We start from the raw sequence: 15,470 nt of genomic DNA on the forward strand, positions 1-15,470 counted from the left end.
AATTATTGCCCCTCATGAAAAGCTCCCCCATGCATAACTCGTCTGACCTCAACACAAATTCTAAACAGAAAAAGCTCGGTCTCCGTCACACAGTATGGAGACCGATCAATAGGGTCGATCCATACGCCCCACCCGAAGCTGCCTGTGCACAGAAAAGGGCCAAACAAGCCCCTCCGGGCATGCAAATCCAGCCCATGTCCACAGACTGCGACTAATATGAGAAAGACATGAGGGCCGAGAGAGCAAACGCTGCAATGCGGTGCTGCTCGACGTGTGCTTTGAGAAGTTACACTGAAGGAAACGCTTTGACACTGCAGCTAAACACACAGGGACACGAGAAAGTAGGGTACCCTTCTAATGTCAGCAGGAGTCACAGGGTGCCATCCAAGAGGGCGGGGCTTTTAAACCCTCCTTTTTAACTGCAGCAAAAGATCTGGGGAGTCTCTACTCACAGGATCATGTGGTAAACACCAAATTTATCACAGATTTGTTTTCAATCCCAAACAAAAATGTGACTTGTGAGTCATAAGACTCATAAGTCGTATGATTAAATTGTAATACTTTGAAAAGTATTACAATTCCTTTGCCTGTTTAAAATTCTAAATAAAGGATTTCCAAAATAAAGGGACAGTTAGCAGTTTTATTATAGGCGGATCTATGAAGTTATCATCTGTATTAATAACCTTCTGTGCAGAAACATAACCATACATAGCTGGTAAGATGGATCTTCTGTTTTAGCTACTGTAATAAACTGTTAGAAATGTAAAATTCAAACTAAAAGAATTTATGCCAATGGGATAAAGAGACATATTGATTTATATGAAACACATACAACTTCACAAGATGTGTTAAGTTTGCTGCCATTTTGTTAGCCAAACTACACAAATACTACACTGGTTAAAACTGCTGATTATATCATTTCACAGAATCAGCTGCAACTCATCTGTCCAGTCTATGACACAAGCTAATGTTATAGATGAACAAAAATATGAAGTACGAAGTTTATGATTTATATATTGCGCCAACGTGTGCAGCTCCATTATAAGTAATTTGTGACAACATCTCTAAGACTGTTCTTATTAGGGTTGTGCATTTATCCCAAGTGTCAAATTCATAAATTTAGGTTAAAACTTAATTATGCTACTTGTATGGTCTTATCTTATGTCTTCTGGCTGTGCGCCTTTGTTCCTTTAAAAGGCTGAACTTATGAACTTTGTGCAGATTCGTCAGCCCAAAATGGCAGATTCATCACATTAGATAACTCCTTTTACCCAAAACTACTAGAGCACAAAATAGCAATGGGTGAAATGATCAAATCAACACAATCAATCCGATTAGCCTAAATCTAAAATAAGGGGGTAAGCTATGTACATTTTATTATAGAACCTTTTAGAAGATACACTAAATTGAGAGCAAAAATTTGTTGCTGGAGATATTCATTGTCTAACTCATTTATCATTTGTTAATTTCATTAAGCTTTATTTAAACTGCTTAAACTGCTGCATTCAATCTCTGATTAGTGTTAATTTTTCTTATGTCAAAAAGTCAACAAGAAGCTGTCGGGGAAAACGCGTCTGAAGACGGTTCAGTGTTTTTCAAGTGCAATAAATCGTCACTTTAAATCAGTAGCCATTCCAATATTGGCCAAAATAATCAGGATTATATTTTTTTCAATAATTAATTAGACCTAGATTCAATGCATGAAAATCTGAAAGACTGTGTGTTACACTGAGTTGTTTGGAAATTAACTTAGCAGGTTATCGATCAGCTGATCAGGCTAATGAGGTGGATTGATCCAACCAGCAGCCTTAATTTAACATTGTAACACTCATAATGACAAGTGCTGACCTTGTTAAAGTGTAGACTGTTTATAAGCTAATAAGCCACCGAATACACAGATACGAACATTTAGGTTTGTTTTTCATTGCTGAATTTAACAAAATGGGACCTCCATCATACAACCCTTTCACCACATTATTTTATTTTAGTTTTCTAGAAATTCCTTGTGATTCGACATCTATCCATTAAAGATAAATACACCATTACTTGTGACTTCACAGAGACTTACAAAAAAATGTCGAACAATTCTAAACTATCACTTTGAATGTTCAGTTTTTAGTCCATTCTGACTGCATTCATGAGTCCAGGGTCCTATAATAAGATCTTTTGCCATGCTATTCATTTAGATTCTCATTGATAAACATAAGACATAATACAATATTCATGACACATTAACCATTGTATGAGAAATGAGGAAGTGGAGGAAGAGGGAGTTCCTCCTCTTCTGGTTCCACTTAGCGACCACCATCTCTTTCTCCTGCGTCATCCTCTGCACATTTTCCCCATCCAACGGTGCAGCTGGGCGTGTTCAGCCTCTCGTTTGTGAGAGTGATGCCCGGCGTCATTGCCTGGCTACCGTTGCCATGGCAATGCTCCTGCTGCAGAAGGGGCTTCAGATAGAGAAAGGGGCTGCTTTTTTGGGGAGGGGAGAGTCTCACGTGCATGTAGCCTCACCCAAACACACTTCTGTGCTCCCGATTTGCTTCCGTTTGTCTTTTTCTCCATGTTGACATGCATTGCACACTTACTTTAGCAGCGTTTTTCCATACCTACCCTCCTTCAATTTGTCAAAAGCACTGGCATTCCTTCTTCCGGCTCATTAATCAAATCTTCTCTATTGCACTCCATATTATACATGTATATATAGCCACAGCTCATTACATCCTCTCTGTCTCCTGGCTTCCTTCTCTTTAAAATATACACAGAAGAGAGGGCAAGGTCTCAGTCGCTGCATCCATCAGTCACTGAGGACATAAATTGTCACCGTGGTAACAACGAGAGGCAGCAGAAGCAGCTTGCTGGTCCTTCAGGAATCCACTGATCCATTTGTTCAGCTCTGTAAGCAACTGGACAAGCTTAAACTATAAAATCATTTGCTTTTTGCTTGTTCCAGGGTATTTTCTTTAATGTTGATTGTGAAGAACCGTAGGCTAAAGCAAAGCTGATTTAATTCTCTTAAAATATTTGTCCAAGCCTTAAAGGAGAGAGATAAAAAGAAATGCCAGTCCAGCCATCAATATTTTTCTATACATTACTGGATACGTTTCTGCTCCTTTTATTAAAATCTGAGAATAACTCTCAGTATTATTTGACAGTAATTTCTTTGAAACCATGTCAAACTGATATAGTGCAAGTAGCGAAAAGCCAAAAATCCTTTTTACAACAAGACAGCACAAACATGTAGTTATTTAAGGCCCTGGTGACATTTAGACAGATTTTTCTTGATTTGTTTTTTCTTTTAAATCTCAAAGGTCTAAGGCATCTCAAATCAAATATACAGTAACAACTTCACTTTTAAAATCATCACATTTTAAAACAATGCGAACCAGACTGGCTAAAACAGTGCTGTGCTAAATAGTCAAACTATTCCTCAAGTGAAACTTCAGTTGTGTTTTCTGTGACATTGTAATCTCTGGCTACGTCACACACCTCTACTTGCTTCACTGAATAAAGAACAGTAAATTTATGAATTGATTGAATAACCCTTTCAAATATATCAAAATGTATTGAATATGACCGTAAGCCTTACTTTAGATAAAATACATTCAAAAACTTTGTGTTATGTCATGTAAGGGCCAGTATTACAGTTCCTAGCAACTTTTAAAAATAAATAAAAATCAATGAAACTTGACTTGTCAAACAGAAACATGACCTCTGCAACTGAAAACAAGAACAGAGACAGGTTCAGGATAGCCAGCGGGTTTGTTCCAACAACAACACAAAGACAAAAACTCAAAGTGCCCCGCTTGACCAGAGCTCCAAAAATCAATGTCCAGTTCCAACTTTAATGTTTCCATTGCAATCTAGATGTTGTTACACCATTAAACCTAAAGCACATCATAAGGTTTATTTATCTCACTTAAAAGGTTGTTGAGAACTCTGTTAACCTTTGCGATTTGGTTGCAACAGGCAGACACCTGATTTGAAAAAAAAGCTGCTTTTCTGTCTTATTGAAGTCTTAGTCAAAAGCCTTTACTAAACCTCTGAAGCTTGACTATAGAATATCAAGAACCAAGTGCAAGGAGAAACATGGCATCCTGCAATTTACAGTGCAGAACTTCTAATATGCTGAATATCCAGAAAATCCCAAACTTGTATAAATTACAAAGATCCCGAATTCAAAGTCTTCCAAAGTTACAGCAAACTAAGTCAGAGAGTCAATAATTGTCTTCTGTAGAAGTTACTGAAAAAAAAAACAGGCTGAGTTTTGTGGAAAAAAACGACAATATTTTGCATTTACACAAGCTATTTATGTGCCACTTAACATCAGCAAGAGTTCCCTATATGGACATCAACTCTCTACACAAAGAACCGCAGCAGTGGTGCTTCTACGAAACATGAACTATAAAACAGAGGAAAAACACCACAGCAGATCCAGGTGTAAAAGCAGATTTTAGGCTCAGTGTAAAGCAGCTCACATTATAAGAGGATGAGCTGGTTTCTCCTCTGGGGACAAGCATGCAGATCAGTTCCACTTAAATGGATCAACAGTAATGTGTCTGCTTCGTTTTAACCAGCACAACGGCGTGTAGATGATTAACGGCTTATTGCAAGACACGTTCACATTTGCAAGGGATGTGGGAACCATTTGGGTATACATCAAACTGCAGAGAGGGGATGCAGATATTGAAGTGAAGCGCTGAATGAAGCAAAATGAGGCCACGCTAAACATCTCATGCACTCAGTTTAATCAAAATGGGGGTAGGAGGTCAGTCTCACAGGACACCCGTTAAATGATGCACTCAGCAGAGTAACACAGAGAAGCTGATGATCTGATATCCGAGCGTCTCTTATAGCCAATGTATAACTCTCATTCCTGTATTAATCATTACTTTTTAAATAATTAACGCTATGCTGTCATATCACCACTTTGTCAATGCTGTTTTAAACAAATGCACCTTTTAAACGCCACAGCCCTAATTAATTAGCTCTAATTTGCACCTGCAGCATTGAGGAACTAGAGTAAAAAAAGAAACTAGAGTTAAAAAAAAAACCTGAGTAAGAAAAAGTGGATACAATCTAAATAAACCGCAGGAAGAGTGAAATGGTCTTATTGGTAATAAATCTGACATTTTATAATTGTGGAAGTACTTTTTACAGTTTTTTTTTTGTTTTTGTTTTTGTTTTAATTTGAGACATCAAAACCAAAATGGAACTCCAAACTTTTAAAAAAAAGTGGTGTATAATGTTTTCATTTTCCACAGTTCACCATGATCCAGACTTTAGATCCTGATTAAAGTTAGTACTGGGTTAACTCCAGGTTTTAGAGGCCGTTTACAACTTTGGCTAAAACATGATAAAGAACCAGGTAATGGATAATGTAGATATAACAACACTTGTAGATTTTAGCTGTGTTTTTTAATGGGATACTTACATTAAATGTCCAGAACAGACACTGAAAGCATCAGTAATATTTGTTCAAATCTATTTTTATTGTTGCTCTATTGGAAAATATGCACTTCATTTTTCGTCATTTTACACAACATCCTATAGAAGAAAATGTATCGCCTTGTTTTTGCAATAGTTATGGTTTTCTTCTTTAAAACCTAAAATAAAATGAAATCTTTTTAACAAGTTGTCTAACATAGATATTTATCAAAAATAAATAATCTTTTTAAAAACCTACAGTAATATTTGTGGCAGTAAATGAGTTTTATTTAGCTACAGATCCATTTTTGAGAACAAAAACAGATCTTTAATTGTGAAGGTTGCAGAACCCTGGGCTAGAGCCACAATCCTGTTAGGGAATTGGTCAACCAAACAAGTTACAGTGCACTAGAGCTTGTTGAGCAAATATTATACTTCCAACAGCTTTAGCAGTGCTGAGTTTGAGGACAGAATTGTCTTTAGCACCTAAAGATGAGTAAGTTTTGAGCAACAAAAAAAACCTGACAATCTCCCAGTCTTGAGTTAGTTTTGCCTCTAAACAGTCCAATTTAAGACAATAAAATGAGCTTTGTATATCTTTAACTGTCACTAGCTGTTTTTTTTAATAGATCCAGTTTGACACAGTGAGTACAATTTTGTTTAAAAAAAAAAAACAGATCAGATATCAGATGTACATCTGTAAAAAAAAAAAAAAAAAAAAAAAAAAAAGAACTGGTTGATTACACCTATTAATTTTGGGAATATTAAGCATTTGTTTGCAGGAATCATGAAAAATTATTTCATTGGTGCCGAGCTGCCGCTGTTTAAAGCACTTATCTGCCAAAATTCAGAACACAACAGAGCGAGGTTCAAACATTTAGCCTCGGAAAAGCAAACTGGTTCGTGCTGCATATTTTTATTCCTTTAATCAATCAAGAACAGGTTTTGATACCAGCTTTCATTATCATTTTTCAATCATGTATCAAAAATTCCTAAAGATATCATATTCAGTTTCATTAATTCAGAGCCACTTCCCCCATCAAAAAAGAACTTGCATCAAATTAGCTTTTCTCAAGATCTCGGGCTTCTAGTTTAAGCTCCCTCCTTTAAAGAACATAAAATGTTCTACATGACTAAGGGTTGTTGGGTAAAGGTAAACAGTCGGCACCTCATTTTAGATTACAGACAAACACAATCTTATTTTACCTCATTAACTTGTGCTTGTGGCATTTCCTGTTTGTTTTCCTTTAATTCGGCTGACGAGTGGAGGGCGAATGAAAATAGGACGTTAATGCATTCTGGAGACAATTAGCAGCAGACTGAGGTCTCCTCCACAGCGACACCGAAACAGACGCTCCCACCCACATAGTTGTATCAGATGAGAAATCTGTCAGCGAGTCTCCAACATCATTTTTGTCAATTATATTTTAAAAGATAAAGTATACGGTGAAGTCAGACAACAGACTCAAATTGCAAGATTTAGAGTTTCCAAATATCAACTGGTGAAAATGTGTTTGTCACCTTAAGGATACAGCTCTGGTTGCCAACTGATTACAGACTCAGCATTCAAAGATCTGGCCACTGAAAGTGAGGGAAATTGCTTGAATGTGACCCGACAATCAGTGTCAGACATATCTGATTCTGAGTTCTCTTCTTATTCCCGACTCGTCACCTACTGATGCCTCACCAGCCTCCGGAAATGATTTCCATCATGACTGCTGGATGCATCACACTCCAAAACAGCACGTGGCCTTCACTTGTCCAACAAAACTATATAGAACTGTCCAGAATTAACACAAATTAACACCATAGAAATCTGCCTCTCCAGCTGCAGAAAGAGATTAAAAAATAATAACTATAACATACAGCCAAGTCCAAAATTATTCATACTACTGGCAGATTAAGATTTAAAGTAATCTTAGTTGGCATCCAAGTAAGAAATGTAAGTGCTGTACAATACCACTGAAGAAGGATAATTGGCAACAAACAGATGGGAGGCAGCTTTCATTATGTTAGGATGCAAAGCTTAAAGATAAAAGTTGGTAAATTTCCACATTGCATATGCAGATCAGCAGAAAAACAGAGCATCCTCTCAGTAGAAACCATGTGGTGCTCTGTGACTGTCACAGGATAAACAAGCAGCTGCTGCACAAAATTGTTCAAATTGTATTTTTGTCTGATAGCAGCACAGAGTTGAGTTACAGACTCAAGGCAAAAACACAGGAACTTCAGCTTGGTCACAGACTCAGTCAGTTAAACTGTGATAGCTGACTAATCAAATAATCAAAATTAGTTGATTTTTCCTTGATTAGCAAGTCAAATGCAGATTTATGTTCATTTTCAAATGTATTTTTATATTTCGTTGTGCTGCTAGTGACATTTATTCATTAGCAGTTCAACAGGCAGAGAAGAGAGGCAGACAACATGCTGTAAATGGAACAGGGTCAGGAATCGAATCCAGGACAGCTATGTTAAGGACTACAGGCTCACTAAAACCGAAAAATTCTTCTTTGCCCTATAAAGTTTAGTGTAGACAAAGTTTTCCCTCCTACTAACATCAGTGGGGTTTAGCAGAGTTTTAAAGCAGCAGTAAAAGTCAACATGTCCAAACAGACGACCTCAAACAGAAACCAAGCAGCTTTAAAAGTACATCTTTGAAAATGACTTCACTGATACATTTCTAAACAAAAAAAAAAGAAAAGAGTTCAAACTGGGAAACTAAAATGTTCCTGTCTTCCAAAAGATTAATTTCTCATTTGATCCATCATTAAATATGACGACAAGGATCTCCCAATGCATAAACACAAGAATAGGTTCTATTCTGGAGGCTTAATTCATATGCATACACCTGCAAATGAGTTTAACTCATTTCTGATGCATTTAATCTGCATCTGTTACTTTAAAACTGTTTGGCTTTAATCCAAAACCACTTTTAACCGCAAAAAAGTCTTTGATAGCTAGCTGCTGTTAAAAAGATTGCGTTTTAACTCTTTAAAATCACATTCAAAGTTACTGTGATGTTTTATTGATTACAGCCTTGATATCCAGAACGAAGATAAAGATCAAAGTCTTATTGGATCTTAAAGGACTAGCTGTTTCTCCTGAGACTGAAGGAACAGAGAGGCAGCACGAGGATAAAGGAGAACAACAAACCGGGTGGAAGTGGGAGGAGTAGCGTGGGAGAAGATGAAGAAAGAGTGAGTAGAGAAAGAGGAGGAAATGGAGTGAATGACAACAAACAAATATAAAAACATGGAAACATGAGAAGGGAAAAGGGAGTGGCAAAGGACTCCAGACCTTCTTCAGAGAACCCACAGCTACACTTGTTAGAAGCCACCTGTCAGTAACTATAGAACCCACAGGAACAGATGTATCCGTCATGCAACATTCCCATTTATCAACCAAAACTGATAAATGGGTATACTGGGTTCACTGGGGTTTATGTCTAATTGCTATATTAGGCAGAAACCCACAGCATTCCTGTGGTCTGAAGTACTCTAAATGAGAGGTCAGGAAAAGTGTTGAAGTGACTGAAGTTTTCTCTGACTGTGATCGGGCATGAAATGGGGCACCACTGACCCTCTCAAGTGCTGCTGTACGACATACTGCTGAATTTAAATCGTTTCTTTTTCTTCCAGACAGGAAAGACAAATTTGGGTGTTTGGAAATATTTCCATTCACAAAAAGCTACAGCTGCTCTGATGGCCAAACATCTCATGTTAAAATATGTATGGTGCTCTCTATAAAACAATGTGGTTACATATATCTGGCAAAATAGACTTGAAAATACAAATGCATTGAACAATGTTTATTCTGTGAGTAGATCCACGAATGGCAACAAAATAATGAATGTTATACCATTATTTTAACTGTAAGAATAATTATAACAAAATCAAATAAATTTTGTGCTCAAGATTATGAGAATCTATTTCCATCACTTTGACTGGCTGCTTGTTGCTTTTCTGTTTCTGTTTCCGTCAGCTCTTCACTGGAATCTGTCTCATCATGGCTACTGATGAGACTTAAATTTGCTGTTGTGAACTGATTTTTAAAAATAAACTAAATGAAGGTCAGCAGTGCCTACTCAACCTCAATAGAAACATATGATGGTAAAGGAGCAAACTTTTCATCAAATTTCCTTTTTGCATTTCAGCATCAAAGTCCAGTTTTCTTGTATCAGAAGATGATGAAGTGAACATTGAAGGCACTTTTGCTTTGATGAGTAGAAAAATAATTGACTTCAAAAATATCTTTAAAAGATGAAAGACAAACATGAGTAAGTCTCAGAGGTGCACCATTCATATTTTTTCATTTTCTAGTTTCATCGCCAATTCTGATTTCAACAGATTTATAACCCCAACACCCACCTGACCCTTAAACGGGGCTATCATACAAAAAGACATTGAGAATTGGTGGGAGTTCTTTTTGTGACAGTATTTGACCTGCATCAGGAGGGAAAGATCAAGAAAAAAAATTCATTTCTGAATCAATCTCATATTTCCCCAAGGATAATCTCCCATTTTAGAAGCCATTTCTTGAAAAAAGTTGACAATTTGCACTGACAAATAGCACAGCTTTAAAATAGCTACTCATTATTTTTTCATTAGCAGACTTCCTGATTAATTTCCATTCTTTTAAGCAGATTCTATTCTTGAAGAAAGGAAAAAGAAAAGGAATTTGAGGGAAATGTTATCTCTTTCTATGAACAATGTAACCCATTCTCATGAAACGCCAGTGACATGTTTAGATTAACCTCTAAATAAAACATCTAGGTTTTCTGTTGAGTTTTGGATTTTCTTTGAAGCTGAAAGGAGGCTCAGCATCTTGCACCTAATTATGTTTTTATCTCCTGCAGCGCCAAAGCAACAGTGATTCATCCATGCAAAGCTCTCCTGTGTTTGGTTACCTTGGTAAACCTGGGTTTACATGCTACTGAGGCAATGAGCTGCAGCCCTTCACATCCTGCCCCCCACCCACCCACCCAGCTCTCTCCCCTCCAGGATAATTAGCAAATTAATGATGTCGCTTGCAAATCAGAGAGACAAACACAATTACTCCAACATTCCCTGCTTTTGTGCAACGCAGCCTGGAGGATCACTTTGAAATTTATTACAGGAAGATTGTGATCACAAGTCAAAAGAAGCAACAATTTTCATTTGTTACCTTCATGTCTCCAATGACAGTCTGGAAAAGCCCCCCCAGCGCGCTGCACTCCCTCTCCATCACCGTCTCCATCTTCAGCTGCGTGAACGGAAATTGCAAACAATCTCACACGCAGCTCCCGGAGTCCATTAATGACGCGGAACCAAACGAACAAATCACAGAAAAAGGGTGGAACTGATCGGAAAAGGCTCAGCTTCGCGCTGCGGGGTGTCCCCGGCTGGTAACGGAGCCCTGAACGCGGACAGAAGGCGCAGCAGAGTCGGTTAGTTTCCAGTCGCAGCCGGTAACTCCCATGTCTGCAGCAGGAGGAGGAGAGGCATGACGGAGGTGGGAAGTGAAGTGACAGCAGAGAGGAGCGCGGCACCGCCGGAGAGAGGAGCAACTTTCCACAGAGCTGCGCCTCAGGCACCAAGACAGGGGACCGGGCACGGGAGCGCGCTTCTTTGGGCCGTGGACGCGCTGGAAGTTGGCCCCGCCTACAAATCAGGGAGGCTTTTTTTTTCATAATGGAGGGTGTTGTCTGAGGGACAATTTTGATTTAATTACTAGGCCCAATAGGCTGTGGTTATTAACACGCAAACATAATATTCAAACAAACCATCTCAGATGTAGAAGAAGGAGGAAAAAGAACAGAACAGTCAACTAAAATAGATCAATTTTAGTCACAGCAGATGAACAAGCATTTACTTACAACACACACAAAAAAGTAAAGAAAATATATTTTGAACGTAAATAAGAAGGAGAAGCATTAGGGACTGATGCCGAGCGTAAATTTCTAGACTGCTGCTCAATGAATGAATGAATGAATAAATAAATAAATAAATCAGAAAGGGGAGCATATCAGTAAAAGATGCTATTTTTAAAATAGTTTATGCAAAATTTCACAACAAGAGAAATATCACAAATAATCTTGTATTTTTCTGGATTCATAGTTTTAACAGGACTTTCATCGAGAAGCGCTCACGTTCATCTTTTTGACCACGTCGCCATCTAGTGAATATTTTACTGAACTACTTCATTATAAGGAATAAATACACAGTATGGAATAGACAGGAAGGACGAATTAAACAAGCATTTTTTTAAAGGAAAAAATTATCAGTGAGATAAAAGTTATACTATATTTATCTGAGGACTGTGAAATTTAATTCACATGCGGAATACATTTAAGCAGTAGATCCAACATGTCTTCCAGATTTTGCACTGATTTTACATTATTTGTCTAATCGAGTTCAGTTTTAAGGAGTTCTTCAGCAGTTTTGTTCTTCATTCAAGTCATGGTGCACCCAGTAAGCAAGTATGTGACCCAATTTGCATTTACTTGAGACAGAAACATTGTCTCAGTACCTCAACAGACAAGAAAACTAAGACAGGAACCTCTAAAAATCTGGTTTGGAGAGAGCAATGTGGACCTGTAAGTGAAAGACACAAAACTAACAAATGGCTGGTGGAATAAAGGATGATTATCTCCTACAAATGTTGTCAAACGGCTTAATTTCTGTTTGACACAAAGACTCACAGATACAGACTTAACATGGAGAAGGATGGTTTTTTCCCCCAAACAATCCCAAGATACCATTCAGTGCACATGATTCAGGATGAATCTAAAAATAGAAACAGAAATGACCTTCTTCCAGGAGCTCTGAAGAGTTCCATAAACAGCACACACATCTTCCCAAATATGGCCTTATTACTTCTAAACACACAGCTCCAGCTTCATGGAAGCACAGGATTCTCTGCACACACTTTTCACATATGGCAACTTGTGCTTCAGCTTTGACTGCCTTTAGGCTCATAAAGACATTCTTTTCTTTTTCCACTCACTCCGTGTACACACTTCATATTGATGAAAAGTACTATTTCCACTGGCAGATTATTTGACTTATAACATGGGAAAACGTCTTAGTATAAGTGAAATAATCTACCAGTACTTTATCAAGACATTATTGATTCAAAACGAGCTCATATGTCTTGCTGAAAAGCTACTTAGTTGTTTTATTCCCTTTATTTCAAGTGTATTTGAATTAGAAACTAGAAAAAAGTACTAGGTTTTTTGTTTTTGCAGTAAGACTTTGCCAAGCCTATATATCAACTACTGTAGTGTAGCAAAATGTAATATTAATAATTATGAGGCAAAAATGAAACAGGTGAACTAAAATGCACCCAATTAGCAGAAATACACAAAACTGAAAAACACTGTTTACAGATATACATTATGAACCATTAACCAGTGACTAATTTAGTGAATCCCAAACAAAAGAAAATTGACTTTATGTATAGATGTTTTGCTTTATATTGTAGGTTTAGTTTCAGATTAAATTATGAAAATATGTGAGAATTGGTGAAGTTTCTTAAAATCAAGAGTTAAAAGCCTTGAAGTGTTTCTTAGTACAATAGCTCAAATACATTTTGGAAAGATATTGCTAGTACAGTAGGATCAAATTATGACAAGATGTGATATTCATCTGAACAGACCTTAAGTTAGAAGTTTAAAATGTTGAGTGTAAAAGGATGCATTTAACCCACTTTGAACTGAACAGGGATCAGCTGGGGAGCCTGGCAGTGTTACAGAGTACCATCACTTACCATGTAGGCCTGCTGCTTAATGACAGGGAGCACAAAACACATGGGATGATAGTCTGTGCCCAGAAGAAAGCAGGGTTCTGTCATTATCTGGCCTGAATAGTGGAACAATGAACTAATAACTGCTATCAGAGTGGCAGGGAGGGGGATAATGAGGAGGGTGGAGACAAGGAACCAGCGATCAGACTCATTTTACACTGCTTTTCATGTACAATGTTACGATATTTTAAGTGCTTCCCTGCATGGTGAAAAACACCCAACACTGAAGCGTTGAATAGAAACCGACATACCCAAGTGCTACTTGGCATGGATTCATCCCTTCAACACACCTAAAAGCTAATTGAAACCAGAGTGATGCAGAGCACAACATGCTAAAAAGGTAAGCCACATTAGTTGTGTTTGAGTAAAAAGTTACCAGTGCTAAGACGGTGAACACCAAAGGTAGCACTTTACCACATTTAGAGCCAATAACTGGTTGAAACATATAGTTCAAAGACCTACATGTTGCCCCTCCCCCATTGCCCTCTGGCCCAGTCTTGCAGTTAGTTGTGAATTTGATGAGACGTCTAACGTTTCCCTTAGCTTACATTTAGTCCTAGTGCAGCTCTCAACCTTATAGCACTAGCTACAGAGTTTCTTCCATATCACCAGCAGTTACACCCAGTTGGTAAAATAAGTCAGATGATGGAGCCTCTAAAATATTAAGGCTTGTACATCTGTAGTAGCTCTTGTAACCAATCTTGTAATAGACACATGCAAAACAGTTTCAAGCAGTTTATTTCAGTATGAATCCACAAAGGACCAGAGGATTGGAAACCTGAGCACAGAAACAGAGCATTTATAGACATTGCGCAAGTGTGTAACATCAAAATGACAAAGTGACTTACAATTAAGATCTCAGAGCCCATTTCTGTTTGACAGTTGTAGTTAACTTCCACATTAGTAGGGAACTTCCACATTAACTGATCTACTGTAGAGCTTCTTGACCCAGGCTTCATTTATGAATTTCCACTGGTATCTTGCAAAATATCCTTGTTCTGAGGTACACTGGAGGCCAGAGAGCCCAGCAACCTTGTCTGCTGCCGGGTGGTATGGCAGCATGATTGCAGCCCTCTAGGATGGTTTCCAGGTGAGTGGTCTAGAACTCCTGAAGTTGGCACCAACTCGGTTAGAGTCAGAGGAAAGCACACTACCCCACACATTCTTGGTTTGCAGTACAGCTGAGGCCTTTTGGCGTCGCTGGGCAGTTGACTCTGGAGCCCATACACCAGAAGTATAGGTGCCCAACTGGCCAGGATTGGTTTTCAGCGTAGCAGGCACTGACAAAGAGTGTTGGTGTCGTCTAGCAGTGGATTCTGACCTGGCGCTTGGAAGATTGACAGTGTGCCACATGCCTGCTTTGGTCTGGAGTACAGCAGGTGGAAGGAATGCAGGATGTTGATTGGATGGTTGGGAAGCAGATTCTGGAGTCAACTGTATGCCAGTGGCAGGTGAACTGGGCTGCAGTCGAGGTGGTGCATAAATCTCAATTGCACCACTGGAGACAACACTAGAGCCATAGCGCCTCTCCCCTTGAGATGAAGGTTCCCTCATTCCTGGACCCCTATGGAGTAGGCCACCTGGCTGTTGCTGCCAAGTCAGAGCTGAGGCAGGTCTGTAGCTAGATACACTTCCTGGTTGACTGTAACTACTTACTTGCCTGCCATAACCCCTTTGACCTTGGCTAGGAACTGAGCCCCATAGTTTGGAAGCCTCAGTTGATAAATCTCCAAGGAAAGTTGAGGTAGACACAGAACCTCGTGGCAGTAGATAACTGGAGGGAACAGGTCGGTAAGAGCGGCGCAGAGTCTCAGCTCGAGTTGAAGGGCCAAGATTTCTACTTGGATATCTTAAGACATTTCCTATGGGAAAAATAAAGCCATTTGTCAGAGGTAGTTATGAGACAACACTTTGAGTTCAATGAATCCATACCTGTTGCAAGCTGCCCAAAGGTTGTCAGAGAGAGCAATAGAATGCTGAAAAGGACCAGTTAATCAGAATTGGTTATTTCATTTAACATTGTAATTTTACTCTGCAGAATTTTGAAGTGTAGTCAAACCTCAAATATAATCCAAAAGTCATTTCTTTGTTCAGAAAACCTGAAGCAAGACAGTCCGTAAACTGTTTGCTGTACAGACTGCTAAGAAAAGAAGCCCCAGTCTTAGCATCATACATACACCAGCTCCAATGGTCCTTTAAAAGGTTTCAGACGTCAGCCAGCCACGGCTCACTGATTAATAATTGGAAGCAGCTTGGAGTCT

At 38.5% G+C, this 15,470-nt stretch overlaps 2 protein-coding genes across 6 annotated transcripts in view; both read right to left on the reverse strand.

Moving 5' to 3' along the window:
- The window catches only part of LOC103149722 (MTSS I-BAR domain containing 1), a 53,960-nt gene extending 42,905 nt beyond the window's left edge, over nucleotides 1–11,055 (reverse strand). For 2 of the 4 annotated variants that reach the window (XM_007569022.2, XM_007569020.2), the window contains exon 1: nucleotides 10,591–11,055. In XM_007569022.2, the coding sequence (XP_007569084.1) occupies nucleotides 10,591–10,662 (72 nt within the window). In that variant the 5' untranslated portion in view covers nucleotides 10,663–11,055. The remainder of the gene's footprint in view (nucleotides 1–10,590) is intronic. The other 2 variants (XM_007569023.2, XM_007569024.2) reach the window with 2 other exon arrangements.
- Nucleotides 11,056–13,929: 2,874 nt separating this feature from the next.
- Nucleotides 13,930–15,420, reverse strand: LOC103149723 (uncharacterized). Of its 2 annotated transcripts, XR_477498.2 has the most exons (4): nucleotides 15,269–15,420; nucleotides 15,142–15,185; nucleotides 14,058–15,071; nucleotides 13,930–13,987 (listed from the first exon to the last, which is right to left on the reverse strand). XR_477498.2 is itself a non-coding variant. In XM_007569025.2 (3 exons), the coding sequence occupies exons 1-3, from the start codon at nucleotides 15,382–15,384 to the stop codon at nucleotides 14,284–14,286; spliced, it is 948 nt and encodes a 315-aa protein (XP_007569087.1). In that variant the 5' UTR covers nucleotides 15,385–15,420; the 3' UTR covers nucleotides 13,931–14,283. The 2 variants fall into 2 exon arrangements, 1 of the variants encoding a protein (XP_007569087.1); XM_007569025.2 differs by having other exon boundaries at nucleotides 13,931–15,071.
- Between the last annotated feature and the right edge of the window lie 50 nt (nucleotides 15,421–15,470).

The sequence above is a fragment of the Poecilia formosa genome, unplaced genomic scaffold (genome assembly GCF_000485575.1).
Source record: "Poecilia formosa unplaced genomic scaffold, Poecilia_formosa-5.1.2 Scaffold235, whole genome shotgun sequence".
Classification (NCBI taxonomy): Eukaryota; Metazoa; Chordata; class Actinopteri; order Cyprinodontiformes; family Poeciliidae; genus Poecilia; species Poecilia formosa.